This window comes from Takifugu flavidus, chromosome 6 (assembly GCF_003711565.1).
Source record: "Takifugu flavidus isolate HTHZ2018 chromosome 6, ASM371156v2, whole genome shotgun sequence".
NCBI lineage: Eukaryota > Metazoa > Chordata > Actinopteri > Tetraodontiformes > Tetraodontidae > Takifugu > Takifugu flavidus.
Window position 1 is genome coordinate 159,199 of NC_079525.1, and position 23,075 is coordinate 182,273.

The following is a 23,075-nucleotide window of genomic DNA, read 5'->3' on the forward strand; positions in this document are numbered from 1 at the left end:
GGTGAGCTCACTTCCGCCAAAGCTGTTTAGTATCATTTTAATTACTTTCCAAATGTACTAAACATCCCCTTTAAACTCTTAAACATCATGCTGTGTCTGCGTGACCAGTCTTGTGGCTCACAGGACAACAAGTCAGCCATTTTGTTGACTGGCTCCTCTGTTTGGTATCTGCACTTCCCATGTTCGCCAGCAGAGGGACAGTTATGCTCTTGACATTAACGCCAGAATGTTTCTGTACATGTGGATAAACCTTTGCACATCATGTACCTTTTGTCACTACACACCACTCTTCCCAATGTGGAGTTGGTATTTCCACATGATTTTACTCAGAGATTTTCTGTCTGTCCTTCATAAACTTGTACAGAAGAGAAGGTCTAGCATGCTAGTCTGTGAAGAAGAATGAACAAGTTTCTTTGGATATCTGGATGTGAGGGGAAATGAGTTCTCTTCTAATGTAGGACCTATATTGCACACATAGGGAAGGCTAATTTATTTCACATACTGATTTATAGAGAGAATTTATGACCTCACACTATGGAAACAGTTCAGTATTGTAGCTTAAGTTTAGCATAAAAAAAACCAATGCATTGCATTTCACAGAACGCACTGTCTGAAGTTTTTGTGTAGATAGATAGCTCTCAGATTTAGGGTTGTTAGTGCAATGGTCAAAATATGAGGCAGGGCACAGGTTAGCCTAAGTAATATTGGGAAACCTATTTTTTTAAAAGCTGAAAATACATTTCATGTAACAGACCAAAAAAGCTAAAGAGGTTAGCTGCCAGTAGAGCCCAACCTCTGAAGATCAGACACAGAACAATAACCAATAGCTACAGATAGCCTTTACCTTAAGATCTCACAAGGAAAAGAACAAAGAGTAGTTCCCCACTCACACATCTGAGGGCGCAATAATTCAAACGGTTACAGGAAAAAGTTGTTATAATGAAACTGCAGATGATTATCTGGATTATTGTAAATATACATCCTCTTTGTATATTCCAAATCCTGTTCTATTTGATTTTATCTTATTTTTCACTGCGTGCTCTTGCTGTTGTTGCACTGTAAATTTCCCCGTGTGGGACAATAAAGGATCTGAATCTGAATCTAAGGTCTGCACAGCTAAAAAAGAGCAGCAACATAAAAAAGAGGAAATTAGCCTTAGCTGCTAACACAACCACGATAACCCTAACCCTAACAGCATTTGATTTTTTTTTCCATTATCATGATAATCAAATATCTAATCAAGACAAATCAAGTAGCAAAATTTTATAGGCAAAACATAACTTATAGAGTTATTTATTTATATTATTGACATAAATATATATTTCATACCTTATAGATATGTAGTAGTATCAGCTTTATCATTGTGGCCTAAATGGAGAAAAAGGCAAATGTACTGGGGCCAAGTGCTGAACACAGTTTTTACTATCCTCCACCCTAACCCTATGTTCTGAAAGTGGTGAGGCTAGAGGAGCCAGTGCCTTGATGTGACGCGACCAAGATATAGGTTTATTACATCTCACCCCACCACTGCTCCTTCGTGTCCAAAGGAGTCAGCTGCGGTGGCTCGGCATCTGTTTCGGATGCCCCCTGGATGCCTCCCTAGAGAGGTGTTCCAGGCATGTCCCACCGGGAGGAGGAGCCGAGTCTCTCAGCTGGCCTGGGAGCGCCTCGGAATACTCCCCCAAGAGCTGGAGGAAGTGTCTGGGGAGGGAGAAGTCTGGGCATCTCTGCTTAGGCTGCGGCCCCCGCGACCCGGTTCTGGATAAAGCGGGAGAAGATGAGGAGAGATATCTGACCCCAGAAACCTGGATCTGTTGACCATCTACACTTGTGTGTTTTGGTGAGCAACTGGGCGTGATTGTGTTGGCTCTTCCTGAAATCTAGAATAAGTGCGATTACATGCGCATCTACTTGTGACGACACTTCTCACTTAATTTGCATGAATAATTTATACAACCAGACCTTTTGTCTACAAAACAAAGTTGCAGTAGTCAGATTATGGGCGGAGTCGAGCCACTTCCACCACTAGTTGGCGGTTTACACTGTTTTACTTTACACATACTCGTCCATGAGTTACCATTCTTTTCCATGTCTTTCCAAAAGTACTTCACCATGGTTTCCTAGTTGTTGCTACCACATTCAGAGGAACCTCAGTGGGACACTTCTGCTTCCCGGTCAGTAAAATATAAGCAAAATGTCGCGCATGTGCAGGTCACACAGCTTGCCGTCCACTTGCTCTCATAAATCGACTCACAAGCGAGCCATCCGGAGCTGTTCGTCAACTACAGTCGGACTTCTCCAACCATTTTAGTCCAGCTAAGGTGTCCACATGCATTTTATGTAATGAAAATCACAGGAATTTGGTTTTCTTGCGTGCATGTAAACGCACTCAGTGAGAGTGGAGATTTTGTTTTTTCAGGTAGTCATGGGGTTATTTTCTGAGCTCCTTCAGCTGTTCTTAGAGCTCTGTTTTGGTTGACCTTTTTCAAATGCTTATTAACATAAATAGCTTAACTTAATGCATTTAGGCATGTCGACGTGGTCCAGACGATGTGCTGATGTTCAATCCGAGCATCTAAATGGGGAAGAAAGGGGATTTAAGTTATTCTGAACATGACATGGTTGTTGGTGTCAGATGGGTTTTCTAGGATTTTCATGCACGTCCATCTCTAGGGTTTACAAAGAATGGGCCATAAAAGAGAAAACATCCAGTAAGTTGGAGTTGTGTGGACAAACATGTTGGTGTGAGAGGTCAGGAGAATGGGCAGAGTGAAGCGACATGAGAGAAAGGCAACAGTAACTCAAATAAGCGCTCGTTACCTCCAAGAAACCTTAAAGGAGAGATGGGCTACAGCAGAAGAAGATCACTCCGGTGCCACTCCTGTCAGCTAAGAACGGGAAAGCTACAATTCCGACAGGCTTTTTTAGAACATTGTAGGATTGTACATTACACCATGTTCCATGGGCCCATTTTTGAAAGCAGGTTTAGTGAAAATCCTGAATGAGTTTAGCAGACACATTTGTCCAAAGGTACTTTGATACAATCAGAACCAATCTGAAGAACATAGTACCTTACAGTCCTAAACTACCTAGTACCAGTGCTACTGCCAACTAACAGTGCAGAGCTATGGACGGACTGAAGAGGACTATAAACAGGAGAGAGGAGGTGAGTAGAGATTGGAGAAGAACGATAGGTACTGCTAGGACAGCAGGTGTTCTCAAAGGAAGAGCCGTGTCTTCAAAAACTTTTTGAAGGAACAGAGGGTTGATTCTGCTCTGCCAGAGCTCAGGAGGTCATTCCACCATTGGGGAACAAGATATGAAAATAGTCCAGGCTGCTGTGCCTGTACAGACGGCTTTGCCAGAGTGTGAACATCAAAGTGCAGATATTCTACAGAATCTCCATTCAGAAATGATTTTCAGACTCCAACTGGATGTTTTATCTTTCCCTGATGAGCGCCTGGCTTAACCAACTTTCTGAAATGAGACTAAGGGACATGGGGGTCGTCATGTTGTTTTTGGGTTGTTGTTTTTTTTTTTTAACTACATGCCAGAATAAACATTAAATATGATGGCCATTAACTTTTATTGGAGCTAACCGACAATCACAGTTTATGAATGGAGAGCTGATGATGCTTTCAGATGACTTCCCCTGTCACTGCTAGCTTTTTATTAACCAGATATAGTTTAATAAAATCTATTTTCTACACTTCTTTGACACCCCCCCATCACACATGCCTGAGAAGCATGTTTCTGTTGGTGAAGCGATCTGCATTCTCATAACAACACTGACACAGCTCGACTGGTACAACAGTGTCTCCTTGGTCAACCAGAAGCTGATACCAGACAGGTGGAGTCCAGTTTGATCCAGTTTGAACTGCCCCATTTGTCATGATAAAATTTGTCCAACATGACAACAGTGTCTCTTATCAGATCAATAAGGGGTCCAAAGTTGTTTTTTCTCCCATTAATACTGATGCGTTGGCTCGATCAGCAATTTTGTGCCACAAAAGATGTCACTCTTTTGCTGCTACCACAGTGCTGCTTTTTTTTTTTTTTGCAGTTATTAATATTCCAACTTCACTGTTGCTATGGTGAATCGTGTTTTCTGCTTTCCACTGTTAAGACAATTTAGATCCTTCAAGCGTCACTCAGCATCACTAACTTTGACTCAGAGGTAATTGAATTAACACTTAACACTTGCTCTCAAACCAAAAACTCTGTTGACAGCTCAGAGTTGGACATTGTAGAGTAATTTAACCCAGCTTTTTGAAACGGCTGTCTGGTGTTTCCCTGCCTTTCATGTTGTGTGTCTGTTTTTCTCCATCTCCCCAATCTCTGAAGGCTGAGCATGGCTGATCTAAATCTCTAACCACTCCACTGTAGTATTAGAGTCCAATTCACTCTCCCATACTCCACTGTTCCTTCAATGGTATCTTCCAAAAACCTTTGATTAAAGTTTTTTATGCCTGTGTTCTGACTATTCATCTGATTTTAGTCTCCACTCCTCAGGCTTCACTCGGTTCACCTGCTTGATTTGCTTGAAAATGTCCCCCCAGACTCTTCCTGCCTTCTCGGGGGGCAGTAGCTCAGTCTCTTGGGGACTGGGCTGAGAAGCAGAGGGTTCCCAGTTCAAGCCCCATGACAAAACATGGAAAGTGTTTTGGTAGTAGGGGAAAGTGCCAGAACCCTTTCAGAGCACTGCCAAGGCACCCTTGAGTAAGGTACCAAACCCACAAATGCTCACAACTGGCAGTTCAACCAGGGGTGGACCCTGCCTTCGTCCATATGTGCACCCCTCCCTTTGACCCCGGAAGAGATAAAGTCATCAAGAAGATGAAAAAGAAACTATAGTGCAAGCTTACTCAGCTCAAGAGCCCCTTTATTCCAAGTTGAGCATCATTTAAATGCTGCAGCCTACCCAAGTATGGTCACTGACCACAGTAAACCCATCTTCTGAAAGTTACTTCTGGCAGCTGACAAATCACTTGTCAATCTGAGGACTGTTCCAACACCTTGTTGAAAGTATGCCATAAGAATTGGACTGCTGTAGAAAATAACCATAAAATAAATATCTGTTCTTTTTTTTGGTGGGGGAACTAAAGTACCTACAAAAAGGTATCAAGAAAAAAAATTTATAGTCAAGGATACAGGCCAGCACAATTAATGGCTGCTGGCTTATGTCGCAGACTGGGGTATCAAGGCAGCGGCCTCGTGTTGCTTTGGTGGGGTGCGTACTGGTTGTCATGGGTCAAGGCCCAGCCCCCACCTACTCTACTGTCAACTGAGGCTCCAGGGATGAGCAATCAGTTTCTACAATGGCCACAGTCCAGCACACTCTTCTATCCTGCCAGGCAGACAACTGCCTTCACCAAGACGGAGTCTTGTCATCTTTTGTAGTAGAGAAGTTGCTTGCTTCTAAATGTGAAACTTGCTAAGAGGTTAGTTATTGCCTATTGCCTTTGGCCGAGGGGAAATGTATTGTGGGATAACTAGCTGTCCCAAGTCCACACAAGTCATATGGGCGGAGTAAGTACACCTCCAGGAAAAGTGAAGCACACTTAGTAGCTTGCAAACTTATAATTGTAACAGTCCTTGGGCAGCGTTGGATGATGTCTCACAAGAGCTTAAGAACAGGAGGGTCAAGTAGCATGCATAGTGAGAAAAAGTGCACGATCCCAGGAGATACCAACTGTCTATTGGGTAGGGCAGAAAACCCAGCTGGATTGTGGCCCTTGCTTTTGGTGCACTGGACTCCTGTTGAACCATTTTTATCAGGTTGGAATGGAATAATCAAATCCCTACTCATATATATTCACCATCAACCCTCATTGCTGTTTTTGCAGCAAATACATCTTAAAATATAAGAAAGATGTGTTTACTACAGTTCATATTTTCTCTAACTTATTACAGTTACAATTATGTTGCACCTTTTTAATAACCAAAAGTCAAACAAAATTATGCTTATTTGTTTTTCTGTTGTCAAACTTGGAGATTGGAGAAAAGCCTCATGTTACACCATTCATCATGACAACAGTTATGGAGAAAATGTGAAACTTGCCTAGAGGTTAAACTGAAGTTTCAAGGAATGTGGCTAGGTTGTAAGATCCAAACTTCAGAGTAAAAGCATAAATGCAAGTACAGACACAACGCCACCTCGGTTAAATTCAATGCGATCTGAGGAGACCTGGGTTAAAAATCACAATTCAGAATACAATTGTGACAATTTGAAAACTCTGAAACCCCAACCCAGAGTCTCTCCCTGTAGTCTGTTTCTCATCTTTGCCTCATCAGCTAAAATGCTGACAAGGACCATAAACATCACCACAGACTCCTCGCACCCCCACCATGGACTGTTCTCGCTGCTGGCCTCCAGGAGGAGGTTCCGGAGCCTACAGAGAAGAACAGCCCGGTTCAAAAACAGTTTCTTCCCGTGTGCCATCGGACTGCTCAACACATGCTAACATTCCTAACACCCCCCGCCTCACCACAGGCACCTACACAGGACGGCTCTTATTAGGACCTCTGTGTCTCACATTTTGGACTGTGCAATATCTATTTATATATGTACACAGTATCTTTTATTCAAAGTTCTTCTGTTTTTATTTTTATATTTATATTTATACTTTTGTAAATACCACTGTCATTGTTCCTGCTGTGCACTGAGCCATTGCATCGGAATTTCATTTTGATGCAAATCTTAATGACAAATAAAGTCTGTCTGTGTCTATCTTCTATGCAACCTCTAGAGCTGCAGACAAGAACCCTTCATAGGATACTGAAGACAAGACAGTCAGTCAGTCCAGTTATCCAGTCCACAGTCAAACTGTGGATGGATAAAATTATAGAGGGTACTTTGCATGAAGATTAGAGTACTAGTGCCTTACCATCCCATACCCCGTCCCCTCTATTCCAACTGGCGATGATGCTCCTTTCCTTTGTCCTGCTGCCCAGCGTTCTCCTCCTCAACTCCGCTCCTTCCACCATCCGAGTGTGGGCCTGAACTTTAGAGACAACATCCTGTTTATCTCCTTGCAGGTCTCACTCAACAGCAGCGGTGGTGGTCTCCTTTGGCTTGATGGCTCTCCTGGCTCCTCTCCTTCCAACTCTGTGTAAAGGGAAAGGTGCCTTCTCTGCTGCTACTTTAAAAGTCCCCCCATCAACAGCCTTCACACCTGTTGCCAATGCCACTGATTGAGTCTGTGACTAGTTCAGTGTCAGCCAAATAAAACATGCAATAAAAAATGTCACAAACTACCACAACAAGTAAACAAAGTTAAATAAAACACGTGTGTCCATGAAACTCAGCCCGTAATATCTCTTCACGGCTATAGCTTACCAGTCTTTGCACTAATTCTTACAGTCCATGGCATGCTGGTGGAACCCCTTGATTTGGACTAGAAGACCATTACCCAGGTTCCTCAACGACACTTGTGCTCATGTTGGGGGCAGGAACACAATTTGTGCAAAACTTTTCTTTTCTCCATTCCAAGCAGGAACTGTTCTTTCAAATGAACACCGGTGGGGTCTCTGTCAGGGTCAAGTTGCCTCTAATACAACTCCCTCAATATGAGAACATAGGATTATACCGATTTCTGGCACCCTCGCCTTTTGAAAATACCAGAAAATACTATGGAATGCCAAAAATCCACCAAGTAAAATGGTGACTTATAATTATTGAATGTACTTGGCTTGAAGGGAAGGGGGGGATTGCAAACACACCCCTCTACCATCCCATGATCCTTCTCCACTATTCCAACTGGTGAAGATGTTTTTTTCCTCCAACTCCCTCCTCGACTTCACTCCTGTTTTCCATGCCCGGTCTGCGTACCTGACCGTCACAGGTTGTGTCCTACTGTCCTCACAGGTCTCACTCAGCAGTGACGATGGTGGTCTCCTTAGCTTGGCGGCTCCTCTGGCCCATCTGCTTCCAACTCAATGTGAGGGACAAAATCCCTCACCACTGCTGCTTAAAAGGTTTCCCAACTGCTGCCTTCACATCTCTTGCCAATGCCGATGATTACCATAGTGTCAGTGAGCAGTTCAGGGTCAGTCTGGTAAAACATGATGTGCAATAACAAAACACAACAAACCACCACGACAATTAGCTATCACACAAAGGCTAATGTTAACTTATCAACAATCTGCTATCGGCAACATTACCGTGAATATAGAGCTTCTTATCTACGAATATCCATTTGTAAAAAGAAACAAATTTGAAGTTGCTCCCTTTGTCCTGCACCTCTTTGTCTCTAACTGTGGATACACCGATGTTTCACTCATGACTCAAAAATCACGGTGCGACGTGTACGGACGATAAAATAGCCACAGTTTATGACTTATGTCAGTTTATGGTTTATGACAGTCATTTGTTGAAGATGGATTGTTGTTTACAAAATGAAAAAATTACTGAAACACTTAAATAAATAATGATCCGCATGAAAAAATATAGGAGGATTTGCTGATGCTAATATGAAGGTTAAGCGGTGAGTAAATGGAGTGACTATGGTCTAGGTGTAATTATTAAAACAAGAGTCAACTGCCCCAGAGGTCACAATCCAGCTGGGTTTCCTCCCCTACCCTGTAGACAACGGCCGTCCCCTGGGATCATAGACCTTTTCTCAACGTGCATGCATAGTTGCTCCTGTTCCTCGAGCTCTTGTCACACATCATCAAACAGGACTGTTACAATTATAAGTTCGTAAGCTACCAAGTGCACTCCAAATTTCCCAGAAGTGCACTTGCCCCACCCCTCATCATGATGACCCCACCCCCATCATGGTTGCTCCACCCCCCACCATGGTTTCCCCACCCCATTATGGTCACCCAACCCCCATCATGGTTGCTCCACGCTATTATGGTCACCCCACCCCCATCATGGTTGCTCCACCCCATTATGGTCACCCCACCCCCATCATGGTTGCTCCACCCCATTATGGTCACCCCAGCCCTCATTATGGTTGCTCCATCCATTATGGTCACCCCACCCCCATCATGGTTGCTCCACGCCATTATGGTCACCCCACCCCAATCATGGTTGCTCCACCCCATTATGGTCACCCCACCCCTCATTATGGTTGCTCCTCCCCATCATGGTCACACCATCCATTATTATGGTTGCCCCGCCCCTCATTGTGGTTCCCCCGCCCCTCACTATTATTCCCAGAGGGAAGGTTGTGACTGCTGTGAGTAATACCAAAGATTAGGAAAACCTCTCTGACATCCTGGGAACTGTGCCTTCTGTCTCCTCGAGAGTTGTCAGTAGTTTGGCAGGAGTCTCAGCACTAGATTACATCCTCGTAAAGGTGAAGGGATCCAGGGACTCCAAGACTAGTGTGGATCTAACATCATGTTCTCATCTTGAAGGGAGCTTTAAAAGAGAGCAACGTGTCCTTGCTTCTGAGAATAATCAGTGTTTAACTAGCTAAAATAAACCAACTCCAAAGACATGGGGGTGTGATTTTATTCAATGAAGGAAATGTTGCAATAATATATAAATAATTTAAATGCTGAAAATTCTATCACAATATGCAGCCAAACCTCGAAGAAAAGTAGATCAATGATTATTGATTCAACATGTGTCAAGAGCAGAGGGGGGCACAATTTAATTAAAGCCATTTTGTCATGTTATATCAGTTTACTGCACATTACACACTCAGAAATAGTTGTGTTGAACACAGAAACATGCCATGATCGGCACGTGCACATAAACACTGTTGCACATTTAGGCTTTTACCCAAATTCACGCCCACAACGTACTTTATATGGTTGCATGATTCCAAACGACAACATAATGATGGATCAATGGAGGGATCAGAACACTTACACCCCCACCATTCCTTGAGTTTAAGGAAGATAACTACATAACTTTTAATCCTGAAGAAAATTTTGTAAACAGCTTTACAGATGAATAAACCTGAATTTAGAAAGGTACCATTAAAAAAAAGGTTGGGTTAATAGTATCAAAGCTGTTCGTAAACCCCGTTTTAAGACATTTTAAGACGTTATTATGGTAGTTTGGCAAAAGATCGTAATCTGTGCATCAACCCAGTCCAGGTTATCAACGCGGTGTGGTGCTGCCACCAGGTGGTAGATCCGCTGTACTACAGTTACGTTCAACTAGTTTTGGATAATTACTCAGCAGATAAATAGGTGTATAAATAAATACATTAAATTATGTGCAATAAATAAATGTTGGTTTTTTTGCTCTTTACATACTGACAATAGTGATCTCGTTTCACTCGTATGAAGTAATAATAAAAGCAATTCAAACCAAATAAAAACATCAAGTGAGGCTAAATTTCAAAGAATTTACACTGGGTGTCTTAGAATTGTGCAAGACATCACTGTTCAGAAATGACGTTATTGCTTCTGTTGCAGTGTTATTGGATGTAGAATAAACTACATGACAGTAAAAGAAAGGTGAAATGTCACTAATCTATTCATCTGTTATGCATTTGTAGCGTCAGTGCAGGAGCATCAGGCAGTGCAAGTGTTCAGGTCGTGTGTGTTACTGTTGTGAACGAGGGCTGCAGATTCACACACGTGTTGCATAACTGGACAGACACTGCCTCACTTGATCTTTGGATGCAGGTCAATGCACACATCATCTTATAGAAAGTCCATTTTTGTTAGGACAGGTACAAATAAATCCTCTCTGCAAATGAACTGAGATAATGTTCTACAGAATGAGCTGCTGAGCTGGCTAATGGAGGAAGAATAATCATTTAATACTACACCAGAGCAAAGGCGGTTAGAAATCACACGTTTGTAGCTGACCAAAGAAAGGCCTGTTAAACGTGAGCTAATGCGTGTTCACGTGTGCTTTGTCATGATAAAGATGGAGGCAGTGATAATGCATTGATGTCATGATGGCACCAAGGGTGGCTGCACGACTGTTACTCTCATCATAATCCAGTTAAAGAGAAAACGGGTTTGGAAGCATGATCACAAGGGAATGGAGGGAATGTCGTGAAATTTGGAACCACAAAAACGGACACATTATTATCGGCTGGAACATGTCCAGAGCATGCAGCGATGCTGTGGCGCCATGACGACAGAGACCTGTCTGCGCTCCGTTTACATGCTGCGTCCCGTCAGTCCCGACCGGCTGCCTACAGGTTGCTCTCCTGGGTGTCGTTGCAGGATATGGGGTGCAGCCCTCCGTTCTCATGCAGTCTCTTGGCCCGGTAGGTTTCATAGTGGATGTTGTGAGTGACCTCCTTCAGATCCTGGAGGTGAGACCTGGGAGACACACATATGTGTCACATTAATATGTATCAATGTGTAACAATTCTTTACCATTAGCTGTAATAATCAATATCGCCAGCATCATCCCAATGATCTGAAAGAACCAAGATTACCTGATCAGGAAGTCTCTCAGCTGAGCAAACTCGCAGTGGTTGGGATTTTCCACTGCAACAGCACAATAACCAGGATCAGCTCAAATACGTCAGAAGACGGAAACATCATCAGCATCAACGTGTCAATGGTTGCAGGTCCGAGGGGAAAAGGCCTCGTTAGGACTCTACGCAGACATCCCGTTACCAACCTTCCACGATTCCCCACGCCGTCTTTCTCCCCAGAACCCGTTTGGCGTTGACTTGATACTCTTTGTCACTGCCCACCACAGCGAAAGGCATGGCCTCCTGTGGACACAAGCGTGTCACATGGGTCTAAACACAAACACGCCACGCTCTCCACGGCCTCCGTACTCTTATCTTATCGTTGTCGCTCTTGTCCTCCATGTCCTCGTCAAACTCTTTCTGAGGGTAAAACTCGATCCCCCCCATCTCCAGCTCCTTTCTTACCTACAGCACAAAACAGCCACATGAGCTCCAGAAGCTCCAGAAGCTCCAGAAGCTCCAGAAGCTCCAGAAGCTCCAGCACCACAGGAGCGGCGCTGACACTCACCCGCTGCTTGAACTCCTGCCGCTCCTCCATCGTCATGGTGTCGGCCTTCGCGATGACCGGGATGATGTTCACCGAGTGGCTCAAGCGCTTCATGAACTCCACGTCTAACTGGCGGAGGCTGGGGGGGGCGGGGAGGAGCAAACGCCACGAGGAAAGAGGATCGAGTAGGTTTTTCAGAATCTTTCATCAGTACTAAAGAAAAGTGCTGCTGGATCTAGAGATCTATGAACAAGGACCGTTATCCAGAACAAGAGTTCTGCTGTCAGTTCTAATGTAACGTGAAGTTTGGGGCTTCTAACGGGAGATAAGAGATAAGATGTGTGAGATGGACGTTTGTCCATAAGAGAAGAGCCTCACGAGTGTCCCGTCGGGGAGATGAAGTAGAGGCAGCAGTGCACCCTGGTGTCAGGGATGCGCTTCTTCCTGGTGATGTTCACCTCTTCCTTCAGGAACTTCTCGTACTGCTCGTTGATGTACTTTGAGATGGGCTCCCAGCTGAGGAGCAACCAGGAAGAAGAACAATGATCTTGGTTTGCACAGAGACGCCGTCACACAAAAAAGAGTCATTAAAGGAAGGAAGGAGGAATCAGGAAGTGCTGGCGTAGAGCTTCAACGGTTTGGAAAACGCACCAGTTTTCATTATTGATTTGGTCTCCAAAGCCCGGAGTGTCGATGACGGTCAGCTTCATCTTCACGCCTCCTTCCTCCAGCACTGCGAGGAAGCAGAGGAAACACCTGCTTACCTTTGGGAACCACGGACCCGCTTAATGCACCTGATAAAATCCCTAAAATGGGAAGCAAACGTCTGAGCTCTGAGCCGCCCACTCGTCCCAGCAACAGATATTTTAGGACTGAATGCTACTTGATTTGGGATTATTGCCCTTTCAAAATGAAACCGACGGGCAAATGCGGAATTTCCAGACAGGTCTCGTCCTCGTGTGGTCGCCTGTTTAAATGGATCAGCAGGAGACCAGTAACTGACCATGTGACACGGCCTTGACCTCCACGGTTTTGGGGATCTTCTCGTCACGGGTCCAGCCGGCGCTCCTCCTGCTCACCTGAGACTTGAACAGGGTGTTGACCAGGGTGGACTTCCCCAGGCCGCTGTTACCTGAGGCAGGACAGGAAGGAGTCAGAGAACAACAGTCTACAAGCAAAGACCAAGGAGGTTCTGCTGTCCTGGTCCTGGTCCTGGTCCTTCCTACTGGGCTCCGTCGACTCACCCACAACCATGATGTTGAAGTCAAAGCCCGTCTTCATGGTCTTCTTTCTCATTTGCTCGATGATGGTGTCAATTCCAATGTAGCCCAGCAAAGCCGACCCAACGCCGGCGCCGTGGGAGCCGCCGTGACCTTGGCCTCCGTTGTGCGCTAAAGTGTGGGCCGCAGCGTGGCTCCCCCCATGGCCGGTACCGTGGCCCGTGCCGTGGCTGCTCACGTGCACCACAGGGCCATGGCTCCCGATGGGGACCGGAATACCACTTGGAGGAAGAGGGGCAGCTCCACCCAGGGCCCCGATGCCAGGGGGGAAGGGGTTGGAGGGAGACGGAGCCCCCACATTTGGAGGTTTGGCAGGGACGGCTGGTTTGGGTCTCACTTCTGGAGGGACGATGTCCGACATGTCTGCAGGAGGATGAAAGAATCAATAAATCCCCAGAATATTTGGTGATATCGCTCTCGGGTTGGACGTGGAGCTGGTGCTCATTTTGGGTTTAAAAAGTGCCGTGTTCGTAACCACAAGGCTTTAGACGACAGAAGAGCCTGGTTGGTGCTGGAGCGAGAACAGAACCGCTGAATGACTGCGCCCGGGCCCGCCCAGAACCAGCAGCATGCTTTGAGCCCGTGCATCCCAGCGACACATGGGGACCGGACGGGTCACCGAACCAGGATGCACACCCCCGTCTGAACCAGACCTGCAGATTTCCCCAGAATTAACTAAGCATGCGCGGTTCAAATTGGTGCTGACATATGAGGATATTTTTAATCTAGTTTATTTTGGCTCCGGATATCACGTGACGGCCACATCGGTCCATTTACGCAACCATTCAAGTGAATTTCATCCCGGCCCGTCCAGCCTATTGTTTCCCTCCAGTCATGCTTGATAACAGCGTTAGCTCCGTTAGCTGCTAGCGCCCACAGCCACCGTCGCTCCTGGGGGGTCCGGCACACTTACCGAGGTCCGATTAATGAGGCGCAGATCCGCTCGTGGGGAGGACGGGAAGAACTGGGTTTGCTCCCGATCCGACCAGGCTGTGATTCTATCCGAACCGAGACGATGTGCAACGGCCTCAAGTGTCTGGGTACCTCTCCCCCCCTGCCGCGAGCCCCCCTTTTCCGTTACCACGGCGACAGAAGGAGAAGGACGGTGAGATGCAGTGCGCATGCGCATTGTGGCGCCGAGGCAGCGAACGTCTGTCGAACGTTAAAGGAAGAAGAGTCGCGTTGAGTCTGAATGGGGGGGTGTTAGAATTGTCCAGGGAGGGGGGGCTCACGGGGCCTGTCCCGCCACTTTAGCACGTAAAGGTCAAAAATACTTTCATGGACGAAATAACAACACAAGTGTCATTTTTACACGCTTATCTTATCAGAAAATATAAGATCAGTGGAGTAAATACTCTGATGGCCAAATCATCAGTTGGTCAACAAGTGCACGGTTAGATTTCTATCTTAACATTTCAAATGTAGGTCTAATATAAAGATAAAGCCATTTTCAAATATTTTTTAAAAAAGTAACCTCTGTTAACTTTAATCTTCAAGAACTCCTCTTTAAATTAGACGTGGTGCAAATATCTACTCTAACAACTCTAGTCGACAGTTAAGTTCTGTAAAACACTACAGGAGTTTAACCTGTTAGCTTAGGAAGATAACTAGGTCCCCGTTAACCCTCCGTTGAGGCCACAGTGTGCTTCAGCTACGCCACACTAGCAGATCTGGCTTTAATGCTGCTGTCCCACCTGAATGACCCTGAAAAGCTCGACTCTGCCATCGTACTCACACTTTTATCTCTGAGTTTCTCCCCTTTGGTCATATTTTGGATTTGTCTCCGGCATATTTAGTGCAGGTCCGCCTGGACAAGTCACGTTTAATAACGCCGTGCCTCTCTCCCGCACGCCTGTCACTGCTGATAAGGAAAAAGGCTTGAATCCCTTTACTATCCGCTATGAGCACCTCTTTGAGATGGCCTCCCACCCCACCTCCGTCAGATAAAGCTTGACGGTCTGTCAAAGGTTCTGGTTATCTACTCACCCACATATACTGAACCAGGGTGGTACATGGTGACATAATAAGGGTCCTCCTCCAGGAAAATCCCCCTGTCTGAGCGACGGTAACGAGGCTGGTTGGGTAACGAGGAGGCCGTCGGCGCGGTGTCAGCTGCCCTCTGGTCCACTCCCTGCTGTGGCTGGAGCAGAGAGTCAAAGGCCCCATTTGATGTGTTGCCAGAACCCTTCTGGATGTGCGACCTCTGCTCCACAGAGAGGGGCCAGTTTTTGACACATGAACATTCTGGCGGCTCAGCTGGTCCCTCAGCTTTTTGATTCAGCTCCATGTCACTGAGGGTCAACGCCGCCCGGCTTTTATTAGGCCCCACGTGCACGTTTTGGCTGCATGGTGTAACATGGGAACATTGAGTGTGTAACGTGCTGCACGTAGCAGGAAGAACGGCGTGCGGCTGGTCAGGACCCTGCAAACGCTGCTCAGTTTGACCCGAACATGGGTCACGTTCAGCCTGGAAGCACCGATCCTCGATCCTTGTACTCTCTATTCTGGGGCGCCATCGGTGTGTGTGAGGACACGTCTGGTTTTGAGCTGCGCTGGGTTGTTGGGGGGGCCTTGAGGAGGGTCCAGCTCCAGGTATTACGGTCCTGTTTTCATCCCCAGGTCTTTGAAGTGGGGCGTGTGTGTTTCCTGCGGTGTTAAAGTTGAACGGCCTCCGTTGGGATGGTCCAGTTGACCGACTCCACAAGCGTTCTGTTGAATCTGGGCCCAGTGGGGGGGCTGCTAAATCTGCATCTCTTCCTGCGCACAAGCGATCCTGCAGTGGTTCCTTTGAGCCAAACCCTGCAGTTTGAGCCGTCCTGTGCGTTCCCCGAGGGTTTGGCCGCGCATCAAACGCCAGCTGGGACTTTCCCGGTGGAATCCCATCAGGCTCTGAAGCTTGAACACTTGTCGCTGCATTTGGGAGGAGTTCCAGCCGCTGTTTTAAGTCCCAGTTTGGTTGAAGGGTCGTACGGAGGCCTGTTTTCCCGGGCGGGATTTTTGATTTATGCAAATTGCTGCTTTCATTTTTGGCCAAATCAACTTTTTGATGCAGCAAAAAGGCGTTTGGGGCGAGAGCAGCTTGTCTGTGGGAGTATGTCCTGGAAGAGTCTCCTCTCAGGGCAGGATGAGGGACATCCTTTAAAGGTTCAAAAGCATCATTTTCTCTCTCATGTACTGATTTCTCTTTGCTGGACACGGGCTCGATATTAGTATGTGTGATGCTAATTGACCTAGCACGTCTTTCTCTAGCAATAGGGGACGGCTGCCTGGTTCCTGAGGCGTCCACGTAGGTGCCCTGGCACCCGGACGTTGGAGATGGACTCAGTCTAAGTGTTGGAACTGGCAGCGTTGAAGACAGAGCGGAGTCCAGTGGTGAGGGATCAGAAGCCGACGGCTGAGGAGAATCACTCAGCTTCAGTCTGCCAGCAGAGACGGTTGAAGGGAAATCCAGATCGGGAGCGGCAGAAACGGTGATGCTGGGTTTCACAGACAGAGCTGAGGTGCTGAAGGTTTTGGATTTAGTTCTGGGGAGGGTTGAAGCTCCGTCCCTGTGCTTCCCCTGTGAATGAGAGGCTCCACTAAAGGTACCGTCTGAAAAAAGTGGAACAAAAGATCTGAAACCAAAGGAAGAAAATGGATTGGATTTAAAAACACAATTATAATTCATGACGTATCCTCATCTACCTGCTGTTGATCTGTTCGGCGCCACTGTCGAAGGAGGGAATCTGAATGGGTCTCCTCCTGATGACAGGAGACGAGAGCGAGAGAGGAGGCGACGGACGCGTCGGCGAACGCTCCTTCGTTTGTCTGGAGGCCGAAGAGACTTGAGGGATCAAAGACGTCAGACGGCCAAACACACTCATTCTGAAAAAAGGACGAGACGGCGAGATGAATCGGACACATCAAAGATCTGCTGCACAACCCAAACAGTGAGGAAGCACAAAGACCTCACACAGCGTCCGTGACGTCTCCTTACATAGTTACAAATATCCAAACCTTCATGTGTGAGTAGAATCCCAAGAGTGGAAGCCAGACACGAACCTGCAGTTTGGAGCTCAGTCAGAGGAAATCTGCACGCTAGTGGGAGGTGTGGGCACACGAGCACCATTCTCCCCATTCCTTCCAGACTGAAGCCGCACTGTTTGGCTCCCACTCTTTGGTGGCTTCCTGGGATCCTCTCTGCCCAGTTCTGCCCAGTTCTGTAATTATCCAGCTGTGAAACACGTCTGTGTTGGGAGCCGGAATCTCACAGCTGTGTGAAAGGAGCCCGTTTCCGTGCCTGCTGGGATCTGTCCTGCTGGTGCTCGTGGCTCCGTTACCACGGACGCTGCCACCATCACAACCTCACATCTGCCGGTACTCAAGCTCACTTGAGTCTGGACCCGTTTGGGCTGGAGAAGAGGATCCAGACGGATGCAGAGGGAACATCCGTGTGTCCAGGAACCAAACTGGTGCATGGGCAATGACAGAAAGGCAGAAAACTCGACTGCAAAGCAGATTTGGTTCATTTTATTGATCAAGAACAGCTGCAAACACGTCTGTCACGCAGAAACCACGATAGCAAAACACGAGGACGTCTAATCGTGACTAAACACTAGTTCTGTCTGTGATCCTGGTGAAAATGAAGTCACCACGTTGTCGTTTTGGATGCCGAGGGACCAGAGTTTAGGCCGGCGAGGAACCCAGCGCACATCAGCTCAGGACATCACGTGCACAATGTAGGAAAGATGCATAATGTGTGAAAAAGGACTTTTGGTCAATTTACAAAGTGTTACAGAAAAGTCGGTACAAGGAGATGCGTAATCTGACGTAATTTAACGACACTGTAAAGGACATCAACATAGCCGTCGCCCCTCCTCGTGCATTTGGTCCGAATAAAGACCAAAAAACCCAACTTCAGTTCCTCATTTCCATAATCACAAAAGAAGGAGATCTGGATGGGCCGGGTCTTCTTTCTGCATCATCTTTCAGCATTTCCTGCCTCTAGATTTAACCTCCCGTCCCACCGAGGCAGCTGACCCGCCCACCACCGCCGACCCCCACCCGGTCCCCACCACCCCCGGTCCTCGCCACCCCCGGTCCTCGCCATCATATCAGGGCTTTGCTGTCATCCTCTCTGCAGTTCACACTGGCCACCAGCGGGTGATGCCGCACTGTTTTGTTGCTCCACTTGTGGGAATCCTGCAGCCCGGGTTCCAGGAAGTACAGGCATGCCCCAAAGCCAGCCAGGACCAAGACTGACACCAGGAGGTAGAGAGGAACAAACCAGTCCAGGAAGAGCCAGGACATGCTGGAAGGGGGGAGAGAGACACGCGTGAGTGAGGACACTGAGGCAGGTGAGCGAGGCTGAATCCACATCACACACCAGCAGCTGCAGCATCATTTTCAGTCAGTTGTTCCAACTCACAGGGGAAATCGGACCCGGCACCTTCTCCATCAGACACCCTCATTTTTAATTAGCAAACAGGACTCAAGGAATTAAGCAACGTGCCGGTGAGAACGAAATATGAATAAAAAAAGGATTCTCACCTGCAGCCGATGGCGATGGTGTTTTCGTGAGGCGCCGAGTCTCCGGGATCATCAGATTATCTGCAGCTCTGCACGTGCACGTGAGCCCCCCCGAATCACAGCCGCTCACTGAGGGGCGCCGGCGCTGCACGCAGCTCCTTCCTCTGGCTCCCAGCGCTGACGTTCGCCAGTCAAGGGTGGGGTTGCTATGACAACACCACTGCTGATGGAGAGGATGTAGGGAGTGGGAGGGAAACTTATATAACTATGATCATTTTTTGGGGGGGGCTACATGAAGTTGCAGCGCGATGCTGCGCTGAGCGCCACCGTACGTCTCCAGGGGGGGGGGGCTCTGCTGTGCTGCTGGCAGACGAAAATCGGTTCCATCCCATTAAACAGCAGGAACATCCCAGAGTTTATGTGACATGGAGAAATGGGCGGCAGTGGTCTGTGATCTGCTCTGACCGGCAGCAGCTGCACCCTTACATGGAATCACCATGGGGGGGGGGGGGGGGGGGAAATAAACGAATAAACTCCTGGCGGCTTCAGAGACGGAGGAGACGACCTACATAATGAAAGTTGTCGTTGGACGCCGCTCCGCTAACGATGCCGTCTTTAGCCCCGCCTACATCATGAACTGGGACCCAAAAGAAACGCGAGTACAAAGATTGTGTGTAAGAATCACAGAGCTGGTTTATTCAGGAGCGGCCGGTTCAGAATAAAGGGCAACACATGATCAGTCAGTCTGTTGTTCCTCCATAAGTGAGGGATGAAATTAAAAACTTGGGAATTTCAGAAATTGGAATTTCTGATTAATAGATAAAACTATTTTACAAGGTGGAAGTTCTGATCAACATCGCCACTCACGACTCAGTCAGGGGTCATTTCAACATGGCGGCGCCTGGACCAAAGCGGCGTCTGAGGGAGGCGTGGGAGCGGGACGGCTCCTATAACTTGTGGTGTTGCTGCGAGGCCGCTGCCGTCTGCAGGAAGCCAGAAAGCAGAGGAGCAACAGCTCCAGGGTCGTTGAGATGGACGTGATGATCGCCCGACACCGTCACCACTGTGTGCTGAGGAGACACAAACATCCCAGTTAGAATCAGAAGGCCTCAGCTAAAGCGCAGCCTAACACGATCCTTCTGATGTTTCTGGCTCGTTCTTGTTTCCCTGACATTCAGGATGCAATTTACATTTTTATGAGTGTATGTTGGGACAACTGCAGTTCATTTTATGGCTCATTGTCCTCCTGAAGTATCCGCCTCCACTTCCTGTCTCCGGCCTGTGGCCTTATCATGAAAACATCGTTATATCAACTATGGAGAGAAGAACATCTCAAAAAGGAAACTCGTGCTTGTTTAACCTGTAGAAAACTGTACGGCCACAGGTTATCAACAACAGCCCTGCAGGTTTCCCACGCCAGGCTCCATCGTGTGTACATGAAAGTGGCGAAACCAGCATTGGGGGGGGGGGGGATCTCCAGCATTGAGGGGGGGAGGTGTGGACCTCCATGAATACATCATCCTTTTCAACACTTACGTTTCTTTTACGGTAACCGTCGAGGAGTTCTGATGAAAACTGGCTTGATGAAACCACACCAGCGTTGTTCTCCGTCTTTGCCCTAAAAAGAGGCAACAGAGTAATAAGTCAAAGCATTTTCAACGTAAATTTGGGGATTTCTGATTCATTTTAACTGTCGTACAGGACCACCAGGACAGAGGCCTGTATCCTCGACTGCATCTCCAGACTCTGCTCCAAAGTGATGCGCGCTATATTTTTCTAAAAATAGAACACCTTGTTTACACGTGCAATTAAAAGGTGAATGCTAAACCTGTAGCACGATAATGTCGTGAGTGTCGGGAACGTGAGCAAAGTTAAAAATGGCTTACAAAATTAAGTCGAAAGTCTCTGGAGAAGACAAATCCTGCAGGAGAGAAGAACACTGAGCTGCCAGCAGGACAAACAAAGTGAGAGGAGATTATCAGGCTGGGAAAGGAGGCGACACGCACGTACCGCCACTAACTGGAACCAGACCGCGCTCTAAAAGGACGTGCACGGACCGTTCAGACAGGCTCGGATTTGCAGTCTGCAACCTGAAATAAATAAAGGAAGCGATCGTTTTAACGTTAAAATGACAAAATTGGCTGACGTAGGCTGGAGTCTGATAAAAACAAAAGAAATAGGAATTAAATTGCTAAAATTGAGTGAGCTAAGCCAAGATAAGCACAACTTGCCAGCAGTTAATTTTATATTAAGCTGTTTGCTTCAGGCACAGATCAGAAGTCCTCTAACAGCCTTCAAATTCCAAGATTCTGTCTGTGGAGACAAACAGGATAATGTGTCTCGCTACAGAAGTGGCTGATTAAAGGACAGCGAACGGTGCTCATTAAGCTGGATAGTTATGGGCTGGTGAGACCACTAGTGCCTTCACCAGCATGAGCCTCACACGCAGGAGCAGATAAACACTTTCCAGCAGTGGTGCAAAGAGAGTTTTCCTGGGACTGATACCATCTTTGGACAAATGGTCACTTCAAAGTCAGAATCTGTGGCGTAAATAATGGTTCTTTCCGCTCGATGAGGAAGTGCGGTGTTACAGTACCTCTCAACGGCCTTCTCATAAGTATAAATTCGTTCTGACTTCTCGGTCTTTCCTTCATACCGACACATCTCGTCCATCCCCTCCCTCATCAGTGTGGGTATTTTTTCCTGTTCAAAATGATGAAGAGGAGGGTTAGAAGGTCTTTTACATGTAAAAGGAGTCTTACGTTATCATTTATACAGAATAATGGCCGTAGAAAATGGAAATTACTAGATCTGTAGGTAAAAACCCTAATGAGTCCAGCAGTATGACGGCATCCACCATCTCCGGGTATAAAGCGCTGAACTGTGGAAAAGAGGTGAACTAATCCCAGCACAGGTAACAGTCTGGATTCATGCTGAGGAGACAGAAATCTCACCAGAGCTGCGATGTTCCCACCTGTAAAAGACACAACGCAGAGTTTCGGGAAACATTCTGTCTGAGAACAGCAGGTTTGCACCTTATATCAAACAAATGATGTGATGCAAGCGTCTTCCCAGTGTGATGCTCACCCATACTGTGGCCTATAATGGAGAATCGTGTCCACTGGAGACCTACAGGAGTTAGATCCACTTTCACTTGTTATTTATGGCAAAATAATTGGGAAGATTTCAGACCGATAAACACAGATGTCTATAAATGTCTTCACATTTAGTCTCAGAGACCTTTGATGACGTGACACACATCTGCCACGTATGCAGTAAACATGTAGAACACTCCAGGAGGGCGATGGGAGGACAACCCATGACCCGCGAGGTCCACAGCCACATATCTGCAGTCTGTGAAGAAAAATGAAAGAGAAACATTTGTTGTCTATGTTGCTGTTGTTGTGTTACTGAAATAAAACCTTTGAAATTTAGTTCTGGAAAAAATGTCAGGTGATGGACAGTTCAAATCAACAATTTTATATTATAGAAAGCTTTTGATGGACTCTGATGCCGTTGATCTATATTTACAGTAAGAAGTTAGTTTATTCTGCTAAAACAGCGTTAGCATTCACATTTAAGCTCAAAACTATGCTTATTTATCTTGTATTTTGCTGTCATCTCTAAAACCTGCAGCCAATTAAGTTCTAATTTCCTTATATTTAGACATCAAACTCATAACTGTGAGATTATAACCTGTGTTTATAGTATGTTATGTCACGATTTGAGACTAATTTATATGTAATAGGCTGGCAGCCTTCACCTTTGGGTAGCAGAGGAATGAGGGTGTTGAAGGACCCGCAGTTGTCAGCCCAGCCGTGCAGGCACAGCACAGGACGACCATGATCAGGACCCCAAACTTTGCCCCTGAGTTCTCCCCACGGTACCGGAACAGAGAGCTGCGACTCTGGCAGAACCCCACAACATCAGAAACAGCCTTAAAGTTTACACCTGTTGAGTGGTTTTAATCACCTGTTTGAGCCATTTCAGCAAAACCCAGTTTCCTGTCGCAGAAAACTGGAATTAAAATCCCAGATGCCGCCTGAAGCAGGACGGAGGCGGGGCTTAATTAGCTGTGGAGCTTCTGTCTCCTGAGTGTAGACTGACAGGTTGTCTCCCTGAGTGTTGACTGACAGGTTGTTTCCCTGAGTGTTGACTGACAGGTTATCTCCTGAGTGTTGACTGACAGGATGTCTCCCTGAGTGTTGACTGACAGGTTGTTTCCCTGAGTGTTGACTGACAGGTTGTCTCCCTGAGTGTAGACTGACAGGTTGTTTCCCTGAGTGTTGACTGACAGGTTTTCTCCCTGAGTGTTGACTGACAGGTTTTCTCCCTGAGTGTTGACTGACAGGTTGTCTCCTGGATGGAAAATGAGAATAAAACTGGAATTTCGAT

The 23,075-nt window shown here is 46.8% G+C and overlaps 2 protein-coding genes across 5 annotated transcripts; both read right to left on the reverse strand.

The window, feature by feature from the left end:
* Nucleotides 1–9,445: 9,445 nt before the first annotated feature.
* On the reverse strand, nucleotides 9,446–13,535 carry septin3 (septin 3). Its single transcript, XM_057035394.1, has 9 exons — nucleotides 13,137–13,535; nucleotides 12,896–13,024; nucleotides 12,544–12,625; nucleotides 12,271–12,408; nucleotides 11,914–12,031; nucleotides 11,715–11,810; nucleotides 11,552–11,648; nucleotides 11,364–11,415; nucleotides 9,446–11,244 (listed from the first exon to the last, which is right to left on the reverse strand). The coding sequence occupies exons 1-9, from the start codon at nucleotides 13,531–13,533 to the stop codon at nucleotides 11,115–11,117; spliced, it is 1,239 nt and encodes a 412-aa protein (XP_056891374.1). The 5' UTR covers nucleotides 13,534–13,535; the 3' UTR covers nucleotides 9,446–11,114.
* A 4,680-nt stretch (nucleotides 13,536–18,215) lies between these two features.
* On the reverse strand, nucleotides 18,216–22,811 carry LOC130527175 (serine hydrolase-like protein). Of its 4 annotated transcripts, none has more exons than XM_057035409.1 (13): nucleotides 22,653–22,809; nucleotides 22,444–22,587; nucleotides 21,921–22,034; nucleotides 21,768–21,809; nucleotides 21,635–21,654; nucleotides 21,487–21,561; nucleotides 21,277–21,383; nucleotides 20,691–20,770; nucleotides 20,567–20,601; nucleotides 20,380–20,456; nucleotides 20,217–20,298; nucleotides 18,702–18,900; nucleotides 18,216–18,462 (listed from the first exon to the last, which is right to left on the reverse strand). In XM_057035409.1, the coding sequence occupies exons 1-13, from the start codon at nucleotides 22,663–22,665 to the stop codon at nucleotides 18,296–18,298; spliced, it is 1,155 nt and encodes a 384-aa protein (XP_056891389.1). In that variant the 5' UTR covers nucleotides 22,666–22,809; the 3' UTR covers nucleotides 18,216–18,295. The 4 variants fall into 4 exon arrangements, with proteins under 4 accessions (XP_056891389.1, XP_056891388.1, XP_056891390.1 ...); XM_057035408.1 differs by having other exon boundaries at nucleotides 18,702–18,903; XM_057035410.1 differs by lacking the exon at nucleotides 20,691–20,770 and having other exon boundaries at nucleotides 18,702–18,903; nucleotides 20,567–20,624.
* Between the last annotated feature and the right edge of the window lie 264 nt (nucleotides 22,812–23,075).